This window comes from Melanotaenia boesemani, chromosome 2 (assembly GCF_017639745.1).
Source record: "Melanotaenia boesemani isolate fMelBoe1 chromosome 2, fMelBoe1.pri, whole genome shotgun sequence".
In the NCBI taxonomy this organism is placed as follows: domain Eukaryota; kingdom Metazoa; phylum Chordata; class Actinopteri; order Atheriniformes; family Melanotaeniidae; genus Melanotaenia; species Melanotaenia boesemani.
Window position 1 is genome coordinate 2,830,010 of NC_055683.1, and position 22,685 is coordinate 2,852,694.

The 22,685-nt window shown below is 42.2% G+C and overlaps 2 protein-coding genes across 4 annotated transcripts in view; one reads left to right on the forward strand and one right to left on the reverse strand.

The window, feature by feature from the left end:
- Nucleotides 1–597, reverse strand: part of sept12 (septin 12) — a 103,244-nt gene extending 102,647 nt beyond the window's left edge. The window contains exons 1-2 of the mRNA XM_041970590.1: nucleotides 377–597; nucleotides 196–289 (exon numbers count right to left, since the gene is read on the reverse strand). Coding sequence (XP_041826524.1) covers nucleotides 196–244 — 49 coding nt within the window. The 5' untranslated portion in view covers nucleotides 245–289; nucleotides 377–597. The remainder of the gene's footprint in view (nucleotides 1–195; nucleotides 290–376) is intronic.
- A 484-nt stretch (nucleotides 598–1,081) lies between these two features.
- The window catches only part of pdxdc1 (pyridoxal-dependent decarboxylase domain containing 1), a 30,039-nt gene continuing 8,435 nt past the window's right edge, over nucleotides 1,082–22,685 (forward strand). Inside the window, exons 1-20 of one of the 3 annotated variants that reach the window (XM_041970617.1) lie at nucleotides 1,082–1,301; nucleotides 2,477–2,575; nucleotides 2,770–2,838; nucleotides 6,542–6,628; nucleotides 6,886–7,035; nucleotides 7,747–7,936; nucleotides 11,021–11,089; nucleotides 11,179–11,257; nucleotides 11,355–11,439; nucleotides 11,953–12,001; nucleotides 12,096–12,197; nucleotides 12,318–12,443; nucleotides 13,913–13,963; nucleotides 14,271–14,315; nucleotides 17,441–17,501; nucleotides 19,695–19,765; nucleotides 20,806–20,911; nucleotides 21,008–21,182; nucleotides 21,317–21,435; nucleotides 21,519–21,640. In XM_041970617.1, coding sequence (XP_041826551.1) covers nucleotides 2,499–2,575; nucleotides 2,770–2,838; nucleotides 6,542–6,628; nucleotides 6,886–7,035; nucleotides 7,747–7,936; nucleotides 11,021–11,089; nucleotides 11,179–11,257; nucleotides 11,355–11,439; nucleotides 11,953–12,001; nucleotides 12,096–12,197; nucleotides 12,318–12,443; nucleotides 13,913–13,963; nucleotides 14,271–14,315; nucleotides 17,441–17,501; nucleotides 19,695–19,765; nucleotides 20,806–20,911; nucleotides 21,008–21,182; nucleotides 21,317–21,435; nucleotides 21,519–21,640 — 1,833 coding nt within the window. In that variant the 5' untranslated portion in view covers nucleotides 1,082–1,301; nucleotides 2,477–2,498. The remainder of the gene's footprint in view (nucleotides 1,302–2,476; nucleotides 2,576–2,769; nucleotides 2,839–6,541; nucleotides 6,629–6,885; nucleotides 7,036–7,746; nucleotides 7,937–11,020; nucleotides 11,090–11,178; nucleotides 11,258–11,354; nucleotides 11,440–11,952; nucleotides 12,002–12,095; nucleotides 12,198–12,317; nucleotides 12,444–13,912; nucleotides 13,964–14,270; nucleotides 14,316–17,440; nucleotides 17,502–19,694; nucleotides 19,766–20,805; nucleotides 20,912–21,007; nucleotides 21,183–21,316; nucleotides 21,436–21,518; nucleotides 21,641–22,685) is intronic. The other 2 variants (XM_041970626.1, XM_041970634.1) reach the window with 2 other exon arrangements.

Genomic DNA, 22,685 nt, shown 5'->3' on the forward strand with positions numbered 1-22,685 from the left:
TGTATAATATGGGACCTTTAAGTTTTCCCATTTCTTTGCAGCCTGGCTGGGGGTCACAACCTTCTGCAGACCCATTTCTGCAATGATAACACTATACACATACGCACACAGACATAAATGCTGCTCATCAACACTGGTTTTCTTTTGTTTTCAGCCCATTTACTTTTATATGGATTACAAGAACTCAACACTTACTCAAATCCTTGTAAGGACGCGTTGCGGAAGCCCGTAAATAGCGCTTCATGTTTTATCCTGAGACAAATTAATTTTTTGGTTTGGTCTTCAGACCCTGTTGATGGAGATATTACGTTGATATTAGCCACATTCTTTCAGACATTCATGACAATAAATCATGGCTGCAGTGTTTTATACTTACAGACAAATCGTCGCTGCAGCAACTTCTCTTCTGTCATTTTTTTTTTTTTTTTTTTTTTAAAGAATTGTAATCCTCTCGTTTTGGCGTCTCTCTCCCTGCAGTGCAGGTCTCAAAGTGCTGTCCCAATCCTATTTAAAGCATTTCGAGCCCTTGTGGCCTGTCACCCTCGACTCCTCACGCAGGTGATGTCATTTAGTCATCAGGGGCTCAGGGCGAGTGCTCAAGTTTTCGGTTTGGGATTGGGGGATAGTTTCCGCTTGCTTTAATGTGCGCGTTCTCGCGATGGGCATGCAAATCTCATGCGGTTCTCGACATAACACGTCAGCAAAATGAGGGAGTCTCCAGTGGAGTCTCTATTATTATTATTATTATTATTAATAATAATAATAATAATAATAAAAGCACTGATAATTTAATAGTTTTTCATGATTCAACATTTAAACAAATATCAAGCTTTTCGTTAATAATAAGTTCATATTATTCTCATGTCTCACACTTAGACTGGTAATTATATTTAATATTCCCGCCTTATGCTCAAATTTAAAATAACCGAAACAAGACTTGTTAAGGAAGAAAAAAACTAAACCTAAAAACTGACCAGGTGATGTGAAACCGGGTTTTTAACCCTTTCCCTTCCGTGTCTCGCCTTAAATAAATAAAAAAAAATCTGCCGGCCAGTCACGTGACGGAGCGTGACGTCGGCGTTGCCAGCGTGGAACGTCGCTCGGCAGGTTCAGGAAGTAAACTGTCCGGTTCCATCATAAGCAGGAGCTGCTAATATGTGTTAACTTAATAGTTTTTAGTTCGGTAATTTCACAGGATTAGCAGAGACCATCTGGAAAGACACCCGGTCCTCCCTCTTTAGGAGTATTTCCGCGCCCCTTCCACGGACCGCAGACCTCCGTCAAGCTGTCAGCTGCTGGAGGTGAGTGAAGAAGCCACAGCTCGAGTGTCTGCTGTTAGCTAGCCTGGTTTATCCGCTCACCACTAGAGGAAGCTGCAGGTGGGACTGGGTCGGGGACGCTGAGGTGTCCGCGGGGGGACAGACAGCTGCTGGCTTTGCGCTTACCGGCCGAAGGAGACGGCAGCCCGCATGACCGCAGCAGTGCCCCTACACAGAGCCGTGGATGTAAAGTCGAAATCATTGACATTATCACCTTATACAGAAGTAGGTGATACATTATTATACCTGTTAAAGGGATCCGCAAGTATAACTACTACTACTATTAATTAATAAAGTTACCAGTAAATAAAACCCAATTCCAAGAAAGTTAACTGTGTAAAATGTAAATAAATAGAAAGTTAATGATTACCAAATCTCATCAACCCATAATTTATTCACAATAGAACATAAACATCATATCAGATGTAGAGGCTGAGACATTTTACCATTTCATGGAAAATATTAGTTCATTTTTAATTTGATAGCAGCAACACGTCTGTAAAACGTTGGAACGGGGGCAACAAAAGGCTGGAAAGGTAACTGGTAAACTGGGGACCTCAGGCAGCACTGCATTAAAAGCAGACATGATTATCTACTGGAAACCACTGCATGGACTCAGGAAGACTTCCAGAAACCACTGTCTGTGAACACAGTTCACTCTGAAATCCACTAATGCAGGTTAAAGCTCCATCATGCAGAGAAGAAGCCAGATGTGAACAGGATCCAGATCCAGCTTCTTCCGTCTTCTCTGGACCAAAGCTCATTTAAAATGGTCTGAGGCAAAGTGGAAACCTGGATGAAGATGTGAACTAGTTTGTGGAAAGCATGGACGGCGTGTCCTGCAGACTAAAGAGGAGAGGGAGCATCCAGCTTGTTATCAGTGGACAGGTGAAAAGCTGCATCTCTGATGGGATGGGGCTGCATAGTGCCTATGGCGTGGGCAGCTTCCACATCTGTGAAGCTCCATCAATGCTGAAAAGTACATGGAGATTTTAGAGCAACATCTGCTCCCATCCAGACAACATCTCTTTCAGGGAAGGCCTTGCAGATTTCAGCAAGACGATGCTGAATCACAGGACTGTGCATGCGGTATAATGTGTCTAAATGAGTGTTTGTGCATCCACTTTGTAAATTGAGTCATCTTATCTCTCTCCCAGTGAGCACACACACACATCCTGGATGATGGTTGATGTCACGCTGGCTCAAGTGGGAAAAAATCTGAGTGAAGCCATGAGGATCCTGGGAGATGGACAAGGGTGAGATAAGACTGTGGGTGTGTGTGTTTGTACAGCGCTTCTTGGTGTGGATTGTATTATGTCAGTGAAGGTGTCTCTATTCTCTCCAAACACTAGTACTTTTTATTGTAGAATGAATGCGTGTCATTGGCATGGCTTTTTTTCATGCAACCAGTGCAAATGAGATTCAGCTGATCTGTGTTTTCTCTGTTCAGGGAGCTGGATGCAGGACCAGAGAGGCTGCGTTTCAGCAGGGCCAGCATCCCTGGACCCCTGCAGGGAGAGTAAGACCACACACACAGACAACTTACACACTTACTATTACAAAGGCAGCTGAGGCGACTCTGGTTATTGTTTATGTGTGTGTGGGCAGATATTTCTAAAGATGAATCTTACAAAATACATTGCAAGAGTTGAAGTAGATGAGTGTGGTCTGACCCACACATACTCATTCATTGATAGTAGTAGTAAATGTGTGTGTGTGTTCAAGAGGAAGCAGATGAAAACAAGGTAAGGGTTTGGTGAAATATATAATCTAAAGCAGGCTGATGGTGCGCCAGGCGCATGAGAGTAAACAGAAAAACAGTCAAATCCTGAAATCAAACCGTTTCCTTGACATTTAATCATCGGCTAAAGTCTCGTAGCCCGTTAGCTGGGACTCGCCTGTCGGCCGTTTTCACGTAAACACGCTGCATCACATGTAGCTGCAAAAAATTAACATCACAAAAAACAAAGTTTCGAGAACTAATACAATTATTTTACAAAAAAAAGCAACTATTTAGTTTTTATGAATTGTTGAGATAATTTTACAAACGATTGTTTAGTTGTGAAATAACTACATGATGATTCATTAAAAAACTATTTTATTAAACTTTTATTAAGCTCGTTTTTCTAAATGAGTAGTTAGCTGGTGTCGTGGAAACAAACTTAACACAGTAGCTGCTTTATATGTGCTACATCAAAACTTGTTTATTTATTTATTTAAAATTATTTTAAATTTTCTTAATAGTGAAATTATTTAAAAAAAAAGATAAAAATCTGAAAAATCTGGATTAACAAAATAATAAAGTCATTATTTCTAAATAAATTTGATAATTCTACTAAATACTTTTACTAAAGTTACTGTTTGGTTTTCCTGAATTAACAATGAAAAACAAATGTTTGGTTTTATTCATTAATGAGATAATACATTTTCTGAATAATTAATCAGATCATTTTACTGTAAAAGTTTTTTTTTCTAAAATATTAAAATAATTTTTGAAAAAATATTTTCTGTTTGGTTTGTCATTGTTGGTTAGCTCATTTTATAAAATAAATCAAAATAAAAGTAATAAAAGTTTAGTTTTCATCCAGACCATAGCAGCGATAGTCCACGTGGTGGGTGTTAACGCTTCTCACTGGTCCACGTGGTGGGTGTTAACGCTTCTCACTGGTCCACGTGGTGGGTGTTAACGCTTCTCACTGGTCCACGTGGTGGGTGTTAACGCTTCTCACTGGTCCAGGTGGTGGGTGTTAACTCTTCTCACTGGTCCACGTGGTGGGTGTTAACGCTTCTCACTGGTCCACGTGGTGGGTGTTAACGCTTCTCACTGGTCCACGTGGTGGGTGTTAACGCTTCTCACTGGTCCACGTGGTGGGTGTTAACGCTTCTCACTGGTCCAGGTGGAGGGTGTTAACGCTTCTCACTGGTCCACGTGGTGGGTGTTAACGCTTCTCACTGGTCCACGTGGTGGGTGTTAACTCTTCTCACTGGTCCACGTGGTGGGTGTTAACTCTTCTCACTGGTCCACGTGGTGGGTGTTAACGCTTCTCGCTGGTCCACGTGGTGGGTGTTAACTCTTCTCACTGGTCCACGTGGTGGGTGTTAACTCTTCTCACTGGTCCACGTGGTGGGTGTTAACGCTTCTCATTGGTCCACGTGGTGGGTGTTAACTCTTCTCACTGGTCCACGTGGTGGGTGTTAACGCTTCTCACTGGTCCACGTGGTGGGTGTTAACTCTTCTCATTGGTCCACGTGGTGGGTGTTAGCGCTTCTCACTGGTCCAGGTGGTGGGTGTTAACTCTTCTCACTGGTCCAGGTGGAGGGTGTTAACGCTTCTCACTGGTCCACGTGGAGGGTGTTAACGCTTCTCACTGGTCCAGGTGGAGGGTGTTAACTCTTCTCACTGGTCCACGTGGAGAGTGTTAACGCTTCTCACTGGTCCAGGTGGAGGGTGTTAACGCTTCTCACTGGTCCACGTGGTGGGTGTTAACTCTTCTCATTGGTCCACGTGGTGGGTGTTAACGCTTCTCATTGGTCCACGTGGTGGGTGTTAACGCTTCTCACTGGTCCAGGTGGAGGGTGTTAACGCTTCTCACTGGTCCACGTGGTGGGTGTTAACGCTTCTCACTGGTCCAGGTGGAGGGTGTTAACGCTTCTCATTGGTCCACGTGGTGGGTGTTAACGCTTCTCACTGGTCCAGGTGGAGGGTGTTAACGCTTCTCACTGGTCCACGTGGTGGGTGTTAGCGCTTCTCACTGGTCCAGGTGGTGGGTGTTAACGCTTCTCACTGGTCCACGTGGTGGGTGTTAACTCTTCTCACTGGTCCAGGTGGTGGGTGTTAGCGCTTCTCACTGGTCCACGTGGTGGGAGTTAACGCTTCTCACTGGTCCACGTGGTGGGAGTTAACGCTTCTCACTGGTCCATGCGGTGGGTGTTAACGCTTCTCATTGGTCCACCTGGTGGGTGTTATCGCTTCTCACTGGTCCACGTGGTGGGTGTTAACTCTTCTCATTGGTCCACGTGGTGGGTGTTAACGCTTCTCATTGGTCCACGTGGTGGGTGTTAACGCTTCTCACTGGTCCAGGTGGAGGGTGTTAACGCTTCTCACTGGTCCATGTGGTGGGTGTTAACGCTTCTCACTGGTCCAGGTGGTGGGTGTTAACGCTTCTCACTGGTCCACGTGGTGGGTGTTAACGCTTCTCACTGGTCCAGGTGGAGGGTGTTAACGCTTCTCACTGGTCCACGTGGTGGGTGTTAGCGCTTCTCACTGGTCCAGGTGGTGGGTGTTAACGCTTCTCACTGGTCCACGTGGTGGGTTTTAGCGCTTCTCACTGGTCCACGTGGTGGGTGTTAACGCTTCTCACTGGTCCACGTGGTGGGTGTTAACGCTTCTCACTGGTCCACGTGGTGGGTGTTAACTCTTCTCACTGGTCCACGTGGTGGGTGTTAACGCTTCTCACTGGTCCACGTGGTGGGTGTTAACTCTTCTCACTGGTCCACGTGGTGGGTGTTAACTCTTCTCACTGGTCCACGTGGTGGGTGTTAACGCTTCTCATTGGTCCAGGTGGAGGGTGTTAACGCTTCTCACTGGTCCACGTGGTGGGTTTTAGCGCTTCTCACTGGTCCACGTGGTGGGTGTTAACGCTTCTCACTGGTCCACGTGGTGGGTGTTAACGCTTCTCACTGGTCCACGTGGTGGGTGTTAACGCTTCTCACTGGTCCACGTGGTGGGTTTTAGCGCTTCTCACTGGTCCACGTGGTGGGTGTTAACTCTTCTCACTGGTCCACGTGGTGGGTGTTAACGCTTCTCACTGGTCCACGTGGTGGGTGTTAACGCTTCTCACTGGTCCACGTGGAGGGTGTTAACGCTTCTCACTGGTCCACGTGGTGGGTGTTAACGCTTCTCACTGGTCCACGTGGTGGGTGTTAACTCTTCTCACTGGTCCACGTGGTGGGTGTTAACGCTTCTCACTGGTCCACGTGGTCGGTGTTAACGCTTCTCGCTGGTCCACGTGGTGGGTGTTTCCCTCCGTTAAATGTTTGTTTTACCGGTACGTTCTGTTCTCCTCAGAACGTTACGAGGAGAGCTTCGATCTGCTTCGGGCTCTGGACTCGTCCTCAGTCCATTAAACCAGACGTGGTGCATGTTGTGAGAGGTTCATCTGTGATGCTGCAGCGTTGTTGATGAAAAGAGCTGAAGCCACTAACCTACATTTCCTTCACAGTGGTCAGGATGTCACCACTATACTGCACCTAGTTCACAGTCTCATTCATGAGGAGGAAGAGGAAGAAGAGGACAAGCCGAGTCAACAGTACGTAAAGCAAAGTGCTGTTTGAGTCTTACAGATGTAAAAGTTTTAGTTGTACTATTATTATCTTCAAAATGCTGAGTCATGTTGGGCGTGTTGGGATGGTTAGCACTGCTGCTTCACACGGAGGAGGTTTGAAAATCAGCGTTTTTTCTCATGCCGTGCCTTTCAGTCCATATGACTGTGATAGTTAGAAGGTCGAAGAGACAAACAACCTTCAGAATGAAGCGCACGATAACGTATCTGTTTGTCGTCTCCAGCAGGATGCAGAATGTGGGTGAACAAGGTCACATGGCGTTGCTGGGCCACAGCCTGGCAGCTTACATCTCGGTGTTGGACAGGGAGCGACTCCGGAAGCTGACCACTCGGATCTTGTCGGACACCACACTGTGGCTCTGCAGGCTCTTCAGGTAAACCCTGTTTATTGATGCATATGGAGCCATATTAGTGCCATAAATCCGGCTGCAGTGTTTTCATGCTAAATTCACGAGCAAAGACCACGACGCAACAATATGAGCGTTTAGCAGTTTGATGAAGAGTTATATGGTAGATGGGGTTGAGGTGGGACGTCTGGGATGGCATCGCGGTCTGCCGAGGTAAGAGACTCGGGATGGGGGCTGCTCAGTTACCACTTCATTAATCAGACCAGTGCCTGGTGTTTGCATGGATATAACCTCCTGCTTCAAGTATGTTGTAGTCTTATTTTTGGTCCTCTTACTGGATAAATAAAGAGCAAACAGAAAAACTCGTCGAGCTAACGTTTGGTGAGAGAAGGAAGACAGCTTTGAATTGAAGCACAATATATTTGCATGTAGGCAGGAACTTTCTGAGGGAGAGCTATGCAGGTTTTCAGCGCAAAAAAAAGGATTTTCTTTAAAATGGAAAAACTAGGATCTTAATTAAAGGTGCTAAAATAGACCCATACACAGTAAATGATAATTATGTAATTAAATGCTGCAATAGCACCACAGTTTAACAGGGATTAACAGCAGCTGCTTTAGATATTTACAGAACACGCGGCTGTCAGAGCTCATTACTGGAAATATACCTTAGACAAACTTCGTTACTACAGATACCTGAAAGTGAAATGTTTTCTGTTTGGATCATATAACATCCTCCAGGTACGAGGCCGGTTCTGCCTGTTTCCACGAGGACGACAGGGACGGCCTGGTGAAAGTTTGTCGGCTGGTCATCAATGCTCGCTATGAGGAATACTCCACTGAAGGCTACACCGTCTTAAACTCCAAACAGCCAGTCATCTACCAGAGTGCCTCCTGCAGGCCTGGTCTGGGACAACATCTGTGCAGCCAGGTGGGAAAGATAAACGAGCAGATTTCAAGCTTATTAAACCTCCCATGTGGGAATAAATGCAGCTCTCTTGAATAGATAAAAAATAAGTTCTGTACATGTGTGATCCAAATCACACGCAGTGGAATGAATCTGTTTTACAATCCTGTTTTTAATAAACTGTCATTTCAGTGTTTAAACAGGTAACAAGCAGGCAGTAAAAGATAAACTGTGATGTTTGGTCTGCCACATCCAGGGCTGCAGGGATGTCTGGAGCCAGTCTTACTGGTTATGTGTAACTAGAGGAGTTGGGTTGTGTGATAGATTCCTACTCAGAGTAAACTGTGGATATAAGAAGTGTACACACCCCTGTTGTGCACACTTGGGATGTTAAATAGAACCACAAGGAATCACTTCACTTCCTACACCTGTACAACCTCTTTAACGTGTACAACAGCTGTAGCTTTTGTTAGAGAATAAACAATAGACGGACAGTCTGAGTGTGATGCAACACGTAGAGTAAAGGCCAGTTTGAAAAGGGCTCTATAATTTCCTTGACGTGGAAAACATTAACAGAATCCCAGAATTAGCTCATAAATGGGTGGGATTTGTTATTTTTACCAATTTAAGGGTTTGTCATGGTTCTGTAAGCTAGTCTGGCTCAGATGGTGAAAAGGTAGGAAGAAGGCAGGAACGTCTTTAAGATGAACATTTTATTTTCCTGACGATCCAGAAAATATCAACCTGGAAACCTGCCACGCATATCTCCTCTTTTCCTCCCCTCGTGACGGACTCCTTATATACACAACTGAACACACACCTGTTCTGATTTATGCTAAACCATTTCCCCCAAAATCTATATACCCAGAAACCTGATTTACACCAACATTAATAAACTAATCCAACTCAAACAAGAAAACAATGCCCGTTCTAAGACTTCACTTCAAAATAAGTCACACATGCAAGTAAAGAAACTAAACAAAAGAAAACCCTCCACTTGGTTTTCACAAGTGACCTGATCTGTGAACTCACCCACACCTGTAATTAGGAAGCGCTGGGTTGGCCAAACACCGGTCCTGCAAGGTGGGTCCAACCAAAGAACATGAAGACAGCTGCAACACAAAGCCGACACAAACAACCCGGGATGGTAAGTGCTGCGCGGTTACATGGCAGCAGAAAAAGAAAAGGCAAAGTTTAAACAAATATGAAATTAAAGTTAATGTAAGGGACAAGAGGTGAACAGTTAGAAACTCTCCCGTGCTGCCACTGGTCCTTGAGCCAAAGGAACAAGAAAAGCTGGAGGAGTCCACTCAGTGTGATGAGATTGGAGGTGTTGGTTAAAGTTGCCCTGTCCTATAAAAACACACACACCAGTTTTGAGTTTGCTATTCTCAAGAAGTGTTTCCTGATGTGAACCATGCTATTTTATTTCATAATTTCATTACCAAATTATGCGGAAATCCAGGTAATTCCAGAGGCTTCACATAAAAAAAGAAATGTCACATAAAACACAAAATTCAGGGGAAAGAAAAAAAGAAAACAGAATTATAGAAAAAAAACACCCTTCAACTAAGCAGCTTTTATTTAATCTCAGCATTCGGTCTTCTTGGCCAGGAGTCTGCCAGCGTGGAACAGCTAAAGATGCTTCTGGTCACCCCTCAGACCTTCTGTTGGATGTAGGCTCTGGACTGTTTGTGGGCCGTTCCAGAACGTTCCTTTTCTTCCGGCAGTCATTCTTTAGTTGGTCTGGACGCCTGTTTGAGGTCATTGTTGTGTTGGAAGGTGAAAATTCCCCTCAGCTTCAGTCTGAAGTTTGTGGACCTGTTCAGAACTCCTTCCACCTTGACTCAAGCTCTAGTTCCAGCTAATAAAACCATGACACTGCTACCACCGTGCTTCACTGTTCTTCTGGTGATGAAGTTTTTTCTGTTGGAATTGTGTCCAAAACGCCCAACCTTTCTCTCATCAGACCAGAACAAATTTTCCCAACGTGTTTTTCAGAGACTTGATTGTTTTTCCTTGTTAGAAAAGTTTTCCTTCTTGCAGCTCTACCCCATAATCCTGACGAGGGGTGTCGAACATACGGCCCAGGGACCAAATCCAGCCCGCCAGGATTTGGCCCATAGGATGAATTTGATAAATGTGAAAATGAAAAAGAAGATATTAAAGTGCAGTTTTTAAATAAAAGTAACTGTAATTCCTGATTTGTCCTGATGAGGCTCAACAAGGGGTTGAAACTTGTTCCATCTATCTTACTTAACCGATGCGACTTCAGTTTGCATTATGAGGCAGTTCAGGTGGTCAGGATTACTACACACATGTGGAAATTACACGGATGTACATTTAAAACAACTGTAAGTTACTCTGATCATAATATGAAATACTGTGTTTTTCAGTTTCACGTACCTGTCATCCACATGATCTGCTGGCATGTGTAAATAAATATGTACAATTAATAAAATATGCAAATAAAGTACAATAGAATACAATTAATACACAAAGAAATATGAAATGTAGAATTATATTATAAAATACTGTTTATAGTCTTTTAAACGTTTGTAAAAATATATATATAAATAATTGTATGAATGAAAAATTGACTTTAAAAATATATATAAGTTTATATACATATATATATATATATATATATATATATATATATATATATATATGTGTGTATATATATATACATATATATATATATATATGCAGTTTTACATTTTATATACAATAAAAACAGAAAATGAAAATAAAATATGTAAATGTGTAACTGAAGCTGAGTGTTGTTCAGGTTCATGGTGTTTTCTAAAAGGAAAGCTATTATGTAACATTGATAATGTTCTTCTTTGCACTAAAACAAGGGAAAACGTTGGACTTTTCGTTATTTATAGATTATTATGCTGTTTTTTTACTGGTCCAGCCCTGTTGGAAATGATTTATTGTGGTTTCATTTTTAAACATCAGAAAAAAAATGTATAATTTATATCCACTTTTTCTGGAGGTGTATAAAGTTTTGTTTTGGTGTTCAGTGTTAAATACAGAAAAGGTGTTGAATTTCATCCAGGTGCTCACAAACCGAAGATTTCATGATAGTCTGTGTGTTATCAGATCGGCTTGCCTCTGTCCAGTTTGTGCACGGTGCCATGCAACACCATGTTTGGATCCCAGCACCAGATGGTAGGAGAACGCAGATCTAAAACATGCAGAACTATCAGCTGGCTGAAAAAGAAAAGGAATTTGACTGAAATGCTGTCTGTTGCTGTTAGGATGTTGCCTTGTTGGACAAACTGATCAAAGAAGATGTGGAAGCTGGGAAGCTTCCTCTGCTGCTGATTGCCAATGCAGGTGAGACAAAGTCTCAGTTTAGACACTGAAGTTTGCACTCAGGTGTATCACACATTTATCTGCTATTTAAAGCTGTGTTTTTTCTGTTTCCCTGCAGGTACCCCTGGGGCAGGCCATACGGATAAGCTGAGTCGTCTGAAGGAGCTGTGTGATCAGTACAGCTTATGGCTTCATGTTGAAGGGTGGGTCAGCTCTTTCATTCTTACCATCTACAATCAGTGTCGTTCTTTTAATGTACTCTAAGATTTCTTGTTTTTCTGTTCAGTGTTTGTCCCTTTATAAATAAATAGCAATAGATGATAATCAAAATAAATAAGTAAATGAATAAATGAAACCTGTTTTCATGAAGAAGGGATGTGAGCTTGCACTTTACTGCCATCTTGCTTTGCCTGTCATGCACTGAGCTTCCCGTCCATCATCACTAAGACAAACATGGCATTTTTCCTGTAGTTCATCCGTGAACTTACATTTACATTTAGGCCTTTTCTTGCTGTGGATGCAGAGCAACTGGTGTTGAGGTCTGTCCTTGGTGTTCACAGCAGAGGGTTCAGCAACCACGTCTTTTTAACATGACTAAATGCACCGTGTTGCTGCCATGTGATTGGCTGATTAGGTATTTGTGTTAACAAGCAGTTGGACAGGTGGAGCTAATAAAGTGTTTTCTAAATTTTATTCTGATTTGTTTGCTTTTTCAGGGTTAACCTTGCAACGCTGGCTCTGGGGGAAGTCCCCTCTGCCATCATGGTAATCTAAGTTTTAAATCTGTTCAGTTTTATTCCCTCACCCCGCTGTGACGGTAGCTAGTAAACACTGTTCTGTGCTGCTTGTCTCCTTCCAGGCAGCCACCAGAAGTGACAGTATGACTCTGACTCCAGGTCAGTGGCTTGGCCTGCCAGCTGTAACTGCTGTCACCCTCTACAGACATGAAGACCCGGCTCTGGTAACCTCGTATCATTTTCTGAATCAAAGCGTTTTTTTTGTAGTTTTGTGGCGTATTTTGGTTACGGTCCCTATTCTTCTTGGTTTAACTGCCTCACTGCTTTGTGTGTTTGTGCCTCAGTCTCTGGCAGCAGGACTGACCTCCAGCCAGCCTATGGAGAAGCTGAGAGCGCTGCCTCTCTGGCTGTCCCTACAGAACCTCGGTCACAATGGCATTGTTCAGAAGATCAGACACGCCACAGCTCTAGTGAGAAATTCCCGTTTACTATATATTTAGTGGACCAGCAACACAAACAGAAATTCAGAAATTCGTTTGGTCATTTAATGTTTAGTGTTGTTCTACACCAGAGGTCACTAATTAGTGGACCCCGGTTACGGTCCTAACCCAGAAAATGTCCCTCCAGCCAAAACAGAAAGTTAGGATTTACAACCTGGTGGAGCGCTTCAGGTGAAGCTTTTGTAGTTTAGTGGACCCAGCCAGTAAATGCTGGGACTCTACAGTCCAGACAGATGAGAGTTAGAGGCAAGAAGCACCAATGTTTGTATGAGACAAGATGTGAAAGATTTGAACAAATATACCACCTGAAATCTGAATTGAGATTACAGAAAATAAGTAATCTCTGTGTCCAGTATGATCAGTACACCTGGATCCTGATCCATGTGTTAGCTGGCTAATGGTGTGATCAGCAGTGTTCCTGGGTTAGGGTTAGGGTCCTGACTCCATTCAGGTCCAGGTTTCAGATCATGCAGATGTTGATACAACTACTAGGCTACGTAAGAGATAATGACAGCACCTGGTCCAGCTGGACTCACAGCAGTCTGACTACCACTTAATGATGACGTCCATCTTGTTTGAATTCTTGCTTGTGTTGTTCTTCCTCTCAGATGTAAGTTGCTTTGGATAAAAGCGTCTGATAAATGACTGTAGAATAGAATAGAATAATGCCCGACGAGGTGTGCATTCGCTTAGGTCAGTTCGCGCCTCTGCGTCGTCCATACATTTCTGATAATGGAGACCTCGTCAGGCATCATCCCGCTTATACCCCGGTCACTTATGAGAGAAAAACATATTAAATCAATTATATTATTTTTACCGTTAAAATCGTAAGTTTTTCATAAGAACCGGCTGCATGGACTATTTAATGTCTTGTTGTGACGCGTTGCCATGGTAACCGGCTCTGACACAGAACCTGCAGCTCAGTCGGTCAGCTGTTGTATTAGACCTGATCAGTGAAGAGAGATGATCGCTTAACGTTATGTTACGTTACACAAAGATCGTTTCAGAGGGCGGGTGCAGCCCTTACTTGTGTGTGTCCAGCGGATGATGCCACATTTTGTTTCCTAAATTGTTTTTATTGCAAGAAATATTATCCACCATTCACTCTGATCATTAAATGTGTATGTAAGTAAGTCCATCCTAAGTTTTTATAATATTGTCCATAATTGCTGCTGGTGTTTAGTCAGCACAATAATTTACAACAATAAGTCTATTTGATCTGAACTTTTTTTAACAGGTGTCCTATAACACTTTTTAACAGACACCCTCCAGCCAATCAGAATCGAGTATTCACCCAGATCATGGTATAATTAAATATATATATCACACTATGATCTTCTGACCTTGGCTTCAAGAGGTTTTTTCTAACTGAACATCCTTAAGTTTTAATTGAATACCCCTGCTCTACACATCTGACCTGTGTCTTTCTCCCCCTGCAGAGCCAGCAGCTCCTACAGCAGCTAAAACCTCTGGCCTCAATCAAAACATCGGTATGTGCTCTATGTTATTAATAATCAACATGGTGTCCGTCATTATGAAAAGGTGTCTGGTCAAGTCTGAGATGTTTCCACATAGCACAGAATGAGGAACAACTCTCACGAGTGGAGTCACAACCACTAAATATCCAAAAAACATTTTAAGAATCAAACACACAGAAATGAGTTCCTAACTGACGGTGAAAGTGTTGGATTATGTTATGTTAGAAAAGTATTTGCATGTATTACTGAGTAAGATAGACACCTTGTACTAACCGATGGCATCAACATTCTAAAAAACTAAACCCGTTTGTGTTTGTAGGGTGTCCTTGAGACAGAGATATCTCTCGTTGAGGCTTTGAAAATGGTAACGTCAGAGTTTTACTGACACTGGAACGGTGTCTGGGTCACTATTAAACCTTGTTCACTGACATCCACTGCAGTCAAACATTAAAACTGAGCACCTTGAGTACTTCCACTGTACTTTAACACAACAGTCCAGATGCAGTGAACAATCAGTGTTTGGGGATCCCAGTCTGAACACAGTGGCACTCATACTGTAGCTTGGATATCCAGCTTGTTGAGCCCTCAGTACCACTGTGTTTGTAATGTGTGTCTGAGTGTGTGTAGCAGTTGCTATAGTCAGTGTGGGTTACCTTGGTTCCAGGGTATGGTGTCGCCGATCCCGCCCATCTCCGGGGCTTCCCTTCGGGACATTCTGGGCTCTCTCATACTCTCTATTGTAGGTGGGACCAAGCCTATGCCTGTTTCCCTTACGGTCATGTTTTCCCTTTCCCATCCTACCCTCCCTTTTCTTTCTTTCTGTCACTTCCTGACCATTTTCCTCCACCTTACATCAGCTCTGCAGTAATGGGTCTCTATTGGCTGATGGACTGTTCACTTCCTCCTAATTGGTTAGGATGTGGATCACTCAGGCATGTTCTTTGAGGTACTTCAGAGAATGCCTCTCCTCACTCAGTTTGTTTTGTTGCCTTTAAATGAAATGCAAGGGTCATGAATAATTATTAAATGTGTCACGTGTTGTTGCATCCCACCAGTTAGCCTTATACCTCACATCAAGGGACGGGAAATCATCTGCAGCATCTTCAGAAATCTGAGCAACGAAGATTAATGAAGATTAAATGTTTGCTGCTTGGGTTTCCCCCTTTATGACAAGAACACGTCAGCTTATGGAAAGATCCTCAGTGGTCACGTGCAGTTCAGACACAAACCTTGGTCTCAGCTACACAACTCCATCGTTACAGACCTTTAAAATAGACTATTATTAACCCTTGTGGGTGATAAACAACAATATTTTCCTTTCAGGTAATTTTTCCCCTCAATTTTTGGCCACCATGTTGGGTGTGTTTTCCTGTGTGGGATGATTTTTTTATAAGAAAGCATTTCTCTTGGAAAACTTGGGGGGAAAACTGGGGAAAATTTTACTACCGTTCAGGTCATTAGTGGACAAAAACATCCTTTTCCCAAAAATTGCTATAAAAACATCACCGATTATTATTTTCTCTGCTTTTTCTTCTTTAAAAAAATCTTTCAATTGACTTTAGTCCTAATGAAAATGACAAAACCAGAATAATCTGGAACACAGTGTAAAAGACAAGTATGTCTTAGTGGTGGGATGTTGTTGTTTAAGCCCTCTGGTCTGTTAAGTCTGACTTGGCTATTTGTGGTTTAACATGGATGTATGTGATGGAAATAGTTGTGTATATAAAAAAACATCAAACCATTGTCTCTTTGGTACAATGAAAAGGAAAAAGGGACAAATTCCATAAAAGAGGCTTTTAGTTAACTTTTGTAGTCTTGCGTAGTTTTGCGTCATTTTAATCAGATAAGTCTTGTTTTTTTAAAATCATGTATAAAAGACTTTTTGCTCTCAAATAAAACAACATTACACGTGCTTGTAAATTATTCATGACCCTCACATCCACAATGTGGAGACAGTAGGCATCATCTCAACCCCACCCTGGCATGAATGTTGCCTCACCCGGATGTCATTGATGACAGAGTCCCCGTTTTTATTTCCTGTCACATGTTTTAAGTATGAAGAAATGTACTACATACAGATTCAGTTAGGTCACATGGGGCTGGCTGATCAAACGTAATCCGATCGGATTTCGGTTATCAGATAGGATCACATCTAGAAAATGGGTTCAAAACAGAAATCCGGATTCTGAAATCGGCTTGGATCACGTAATCCAGTCCTGGTTGTTATCCGGATAAAAGCCTCAGTTTGGGTTGTTCAAAACTTCTGAGTAGAATCCGGATAACTTTGATCCAAAAAAACAGGATTATCTCAGCAGAGGGCAGGATTACAAGATGGATTTTAGGAAGAAACTGTGGTAAAACCTAACAGCTGATCAAATAATAGAACTTTTTATTTGGTTCATATGCTTATATTTGTATGTTGCACTTGACTTGTTTAACCATGACAGGGATAAAGTGGTTAACATAGACCTATGAAGCCTTTCAGCATAGTAAAATAAAATGATATAAAAGCATAAATAAAATCATGACGTTATCATGTCCCCACGAAATAAACCCCCCAACAAATACAATAAGAAAAACAAAAAAAAATTAATTTTTCTGTTATTCATTACTGCATAATCAGAAAAGAACCTGTTAAAAAAGAAATTTCTAACGATCGCATCCCTCGTTACACGTCCCGTCCGTCCCTCGTTCTGACAGAAGGCCAGAGGTTGGGCCTCCACACGGGGTTCAGGTGCATCATAAACATCATCACAGAGAGGGACGGTCCGCCTGGTCGCAGTGTTATGCAGGACAATACATGCACGTATGATGTTAATGGTCCCAATGGTTCCACTCACAAAGCATGCAAACGTCTCTTCTACCTGTTGTTCTTCACAAGGCCGGCAGCGCACACAGATCTACATGCTGGAAATCCAGATTTCCTGATCCTGAAAAACGGGATTCTGGATCAGGGTGATCCAATCCTATTTATACTCTGAACAACCACAGTAAAAGTAAGCTGGATTACGTGATCTGCCTTCCCCAAAAAATGGGATTCCCAAATCCAGATAGCTTTTATCCAGATTAAATTTTTTGGACAGCCGGCCCATGTTGACTAAATTTAACCTGAAACTATCAGCGTAACACTGGAAACCCCATCCCCAGGTGTTTCCAGATGTTTTAAAAGTGTCGGTTCTGGTACTCTAAGCCGGAGCTGTAGTTTGGTTGGGGCTCTGTACCACTGATAGGCGAGGAGTCAGCCCCCCACCAGCTCCATACAGAGCAGTTTGACAACTCAAACAAAAGCTGTATGTGACATAAACTGTAGCTGCATCTGCCACGGACATGACATGTAGCAGCTTCACACAACCCGGTATTTACTGTAACATCACACCCTTTCAGCTAACAACATTTCTATTATTTTTGCATGTTATGAAGTAGATGATGTGATAAGTGTGGTGGTGAACACTTCATGTGTCCTGATGTGTGTTTTTGTGTGTTCAACAGGTGGAAGATGAACAAAACTCTCCTGTGGTTCTGTTCAAGTTTTCCCAAGAAATGAGTGCTGGTAAAGGTCGCATCGTCTGCACCACACAACCAAGAGACACCTGAGCAGTGTTTATTTTACAGAAACATTCAGTTAAGCTTTATTTGTATGGAGGTAATTTACGATAGTAACTGTGTTCATACAAGACAATTCATAAAATAGTTGTCCAGCTAAGGAAACAAACAGTCATGCTAAACAGCAGTGTTTCTTTTCTGTGTATGAAGTTTGACTGAGTGGGAACATGGAGGTAGTAAGGTGTTTCCCTCTGGCCAGTCACTCATCTGGAGGAAAGTCACCCAGTAAACAGAAACATAAGCTTCACGCCTCAGTTCTGTGAGACAAAGAAGTTTGTCCTGAAGTTCTGTAGATCATTAATAAACTGAACTGGAACTAACTGGTAGCGAAGTCGAAGAAAAGAAAGGACCATTTTTATCTTGAATTTTTTAGCTAGAAGTTTTTTTACACAGATAATCTGATTTATTGTGATAGTGTGATTTATTGATGTTTCTGTTAAAAGTCGCAGGATTTAACTGGAGCAGCAGCAGCAACCATGTCTGAGACAGATCTTTGCTGGTCTTTCTATCACGATTAACAGTTTGATTCGATTCAATGATGCATTATAATGCATCACAATGTGTTGCATCCGCAATTTTCTTTATTGCAGCACCTTGCAAATTTCTTCATCAATGAATGCAAGCGTTCAGATAATTATGAACTCCGTTTATTTCTAATAATTTCAGAAATCAGTCTAAACGTCCTCATATTGACAAACATCATAAACATGTAAACAATAATACTTTCAACTTCATTATTTAACTTTATTTTTTTTATTACTGCAATATCAAGAAATATTACAAAAATGTGACATTGTTATTAAAAATGGTAGGACTCTAGTCGCGAGATTACTTGCAGTGAAGCGGTGTGTTTTGTCCCTTCAGTCTTCCCGTAGTCCAGACAAACTATGGATGGCATGTTAAGATGTTATTCATGTTCTCTCTCATAGCCAGAAAGCATTTCTCTGTAAGCATTCTAGTCAATTTGTAACTGAACACAGATAATATTGTTGAGATAAACATTTGTTGGACAACAATGTTTAAATCTCTTCGCGCATGCTAAGCGCTAGCTTGCATTTTCCATAGACATTAGCCTTAAGCTAACTTATCAGTTTTTAGAGTTTCATGTGTAATCTCACATTATTTCCCTGAGAAAATGAACGTACTTCCAATGAGATACGGATATATTTTCTGTATGTTTGCTTAGTTTTACAGTTTTCCTAAGTGAAGGCTTCAAAGCGGAGCTGTTGCAGCAGAAAGATCACACCGCGCGCACAGTGGCAGCAGAATATGACATTATTATAATCGATTGTTTTGTTGCTGCATCGATGCAGAATCCTTCACGTCCGCATCGCGTAGAAACGATTAAATTCAGCACCCCTAGAAACTACAGTGAAGGCTATAAATAACTGATGAGCTGCCAGAGCTGAATGTAGGACACGCGGAAAGATATTCAGAAAAAGTTAAAGAAACTGAAACAGAAGCTGAAGGGCCACAGCAGCCAAAGTGGGTCCGACTGCCATACTAACAAGTAGTATGAACCTAACAAGAATAAATTTTCCAAAACTTTGCAGTGAAGTGGAAATGTAAACCAGCGGATAACAGGAATTATTTGACCTTGACTAAATCCTGGGTAATAAAAGATCATGAACATTTGGTAGAAAACCCTCTAAAGACTGTAAACAACGAATGTAGACCATCTTGTAACGACAGTATAAAAACACAAAAATTGGTTTCAGCAGCAGAAACTGTGTAGGGTTTGTCATGAAGGGTCTTAATCCCAAATACTTCCACCAATCCGCACAACAAGCAGTTTTCCATGTTTTCCTCCGCTCGGCCTATAGAAGCTGGTCGGAAGCAGCAGACTGTAACATATCAGGACCTGAACTGATGGGTATTTCTCCAATTCAAAGATTAGATCTTTCTTGAATAACAGAGGGATCTGTGATATCACATAGATCGACTTTTTAAGATATCTGAAGTGTGGAAATACTCCGACGTCTCACATCTTCCTGAACACGAGGTTCTCCCAAACCGATATGTCAGAACTGTGTGTTAATGCTAAATGAAGTTAAATGAGTGTTCGATGAGTTAAAACAGGAACACTGACGTCAGTATACACACCGGTTTTACTTTACTTCCTCATCTCGTGTGTTTCAAGGATCAAGTGGGGGTTCGGTGGAGGGCTTCAGTGCTGTTGAGAAAGAGGTGCTCGATACCTTCAACAGATGGGTGAGTGTCCTTCCTTTATTATTATATCATTTCCCTTTTGGGGTTTAAAAAACGTGTCCTGGTACTGTAAACTAAACAGAATTCTCCGTATTTAAATATAAACACCATGAAACAACATCAGATGCTGGACTGAGAGTTTATGGGTTTTTGTTTCTTATAGATACATGCTCACTTTATAGCAGGTGCCAGCTGGAAAACAGTTAAACAGTTGTCTGGAGAAATGTCAGATTTTCAGGACTTTGGGGATTTCATCATCTTTTCTACAAATAATTGATCAAAGTGTTGGAGGATCTAGATGAATTATATTTGTAAAGAAACATTCCCAGTAAACAGTAAAGAGTAGCAGCAGTCGGTCCATCAAAAGCTTCTAATTGTTGCCCAGAGCTATATATATATATATAAAATGTTTTTACCATAAATATATATTTTTATTTACCATAAGTATCTGTAAATAGCAGAAAGCACCTGGAGGACAAGTGTTAATATGAAAATAGTTTCTGTAGTCTGCGGTGGCCTGGTGACCTGTCCAGATGTAACCTGCCTCCTGCCTGTTAACTGCCTGCAGAGGCTCCAGCTTCCCCGACACCCAAATCGGACTAAGCAGTACCAAAGACGGATGGAAATAGTTTCTGTTGTGTGTTTGTTTCAATAACAATATTTTGTCTCCTGAAAGCCAAGACTTGAGAGAACGATGAGATGAGAAAAGGTTTGGTCACTGTTGATCTGTGTGTTATTTCTACAAAGTTCTGTTAGTAATAAATTCTGCTTTCTTCTTCTGGTCGACCTTTATGCTGCTAAATCTATTCATACATTCATTTTACATCATTTTACCTCCCAATCTGACAGCTGGAAACATCACGTCTGGATGTTCACTGTGATTAAAAGGGTTCAGCTTCTACATGTGTTTTTACATAACAAAATGACCAGGCGGACCAAAATTAGCATCAAAAATGGGCTGGAGTTTTAAGGGCTCAGACTCATGTGACCCTGACTTTCTGCATTTCATGTGCAGTTTGACACTCTTTTCTTCCTGGATGCAGCTCGGTGATCAGCTCGCTCAGCTGGTGCCCAGCAGTGGAGTAGATGTGGTGGAGCTGGACGATGAAGGAACTTGTGTTCGATTCAGCCCCCTGTTGACTGCTGCAGGTAGCATGAACACACACACACACACAAAGCAGACCTGAAAATGATCCATCACAAAACCTCAGCAGGAAAATGAACTGATTCCTCCCTCCTGTCCAGTTCTGGGCACCCAGCAGGAGGATGTTGAGGATATGGTGGAGAAGCTCACAGAGCTGGTACCCATGATGATCTCCACAATGAGTTTAAGACAAGACTTCAGAGAGGCGATTCACCGCTGTTCACCGTTGCTCAGATATATCGAGGAGCCCAGCTGGCCGGGTCTGGGAGCTGTCCGGTGAGGCTGATGGGCTTCATGGAGCTCTGTAACAGATGTTTTGCTTAAGCAGCATTTTTAGAAACCTGTAACATATTAAAAAAGGTTTTCAGACCTACTTGCATTTGACGTTAATGATGTTGAACGGTGTTCAGGTACGAGCTACAGGCTGAAGGAACAGACGAGAGCAGGGCGAAGCAGGAGTGGAAGAAAATTAACGACGAGCTGCTGAAGAAACTACACGAGCTCGACACTGACATCGTCTTCTCTACTGGTTGGTGCTTCCTCCCATCTGGGCCACAGTATGATCCAGAATGTTTCTTACTAAATCTTTCTCTTTTTATGTTTTCATCTCAGGCCCTGAGTTTGTGATGGAGGAGAGCTGCATCTTTGTTGGCATGGTAACTGACGATGTTGATGTGTCAGAGCTGGTGGAAACAATCGCTGCCATGGGAAGGGACATCGAAGAGAGTGGAAGGGTAACTGCTATCCTCATTTTACAAGAGGGCTGTGTCCAGCTCCGGTCCTCGAGGGCCACCATCCTGCAGGTTTTCGATGTGTCCCTCCTCCAAAACCACCTGACTCAAATTACTGAGTCATTGTGCAAAACTTAATAGGCTGTTGGATCTATTTAATTTGAGTCGGGTGTGTTGAAGCAGGAAACACTGGAAACCTGCAGACAGCGGCCCTTGAGGACCGACTTTGGACACCCCTCCTTTAAGTAGTTACGAGTAGGATTGGTCTAAATTTGTTGGGCTATTAAATAATTAACCAAAACTACCATTCCAACATGTTTGGATAAACACCAAAATATGAATCTTTTACGAGTTCACATTGTTTTATTTACCATATTTTCCGGATAACTTGGTTCGAAGTGTAAGTCGTATCAGTCATAAAATGCATCATGAGGTGGGAAAGTCACACATTTATGACATTTATGTCACAAAATCCAAGACCAAGAACAAACAATTAATCTGGAAAGGCAAGTTATTCAACTACACAACAACACACGGAACAACAGGCTGAATAAGGTCTGGTATGTTAACGCAACCCCAGGGTTTCCACCAGGATTGTGTAATGAAAAGCGGATTGGGGTACAAAAATGTTTACATCTCATTTAGCATTAAAAGACACCGCTGCGCGTAAAACGTCGCCCGGCAACGACCAAGTTTTATGTTAGACATGAAATAACCGGGTCAGTTGTTCATTGCACATAAAAACCCAACGTTCCTCCCGCAGTTATTCCCGCCCCGCCGTGGACGAAGCTTCTCGCGGAGCATGAGCTGATCGACCAAAGCGGCCTGTTTTAAACGGTCTCGAGATCAAGAACAAAGCTCCTGCTTCTCTTGGAGAATGTGACGAGCTCTCTCACTAGTTTGTCTTCATTCTCAAGCAAACGCAGTAGAACTGGACAGGAAGTGTGTGTTTTTATACATATACATAATTAACATTTGTAACATCTAAAAAGAAAAATCACAATTCTGAAGGCATGACGGTTTTTATTTTACCGTGACGGTGATGGTT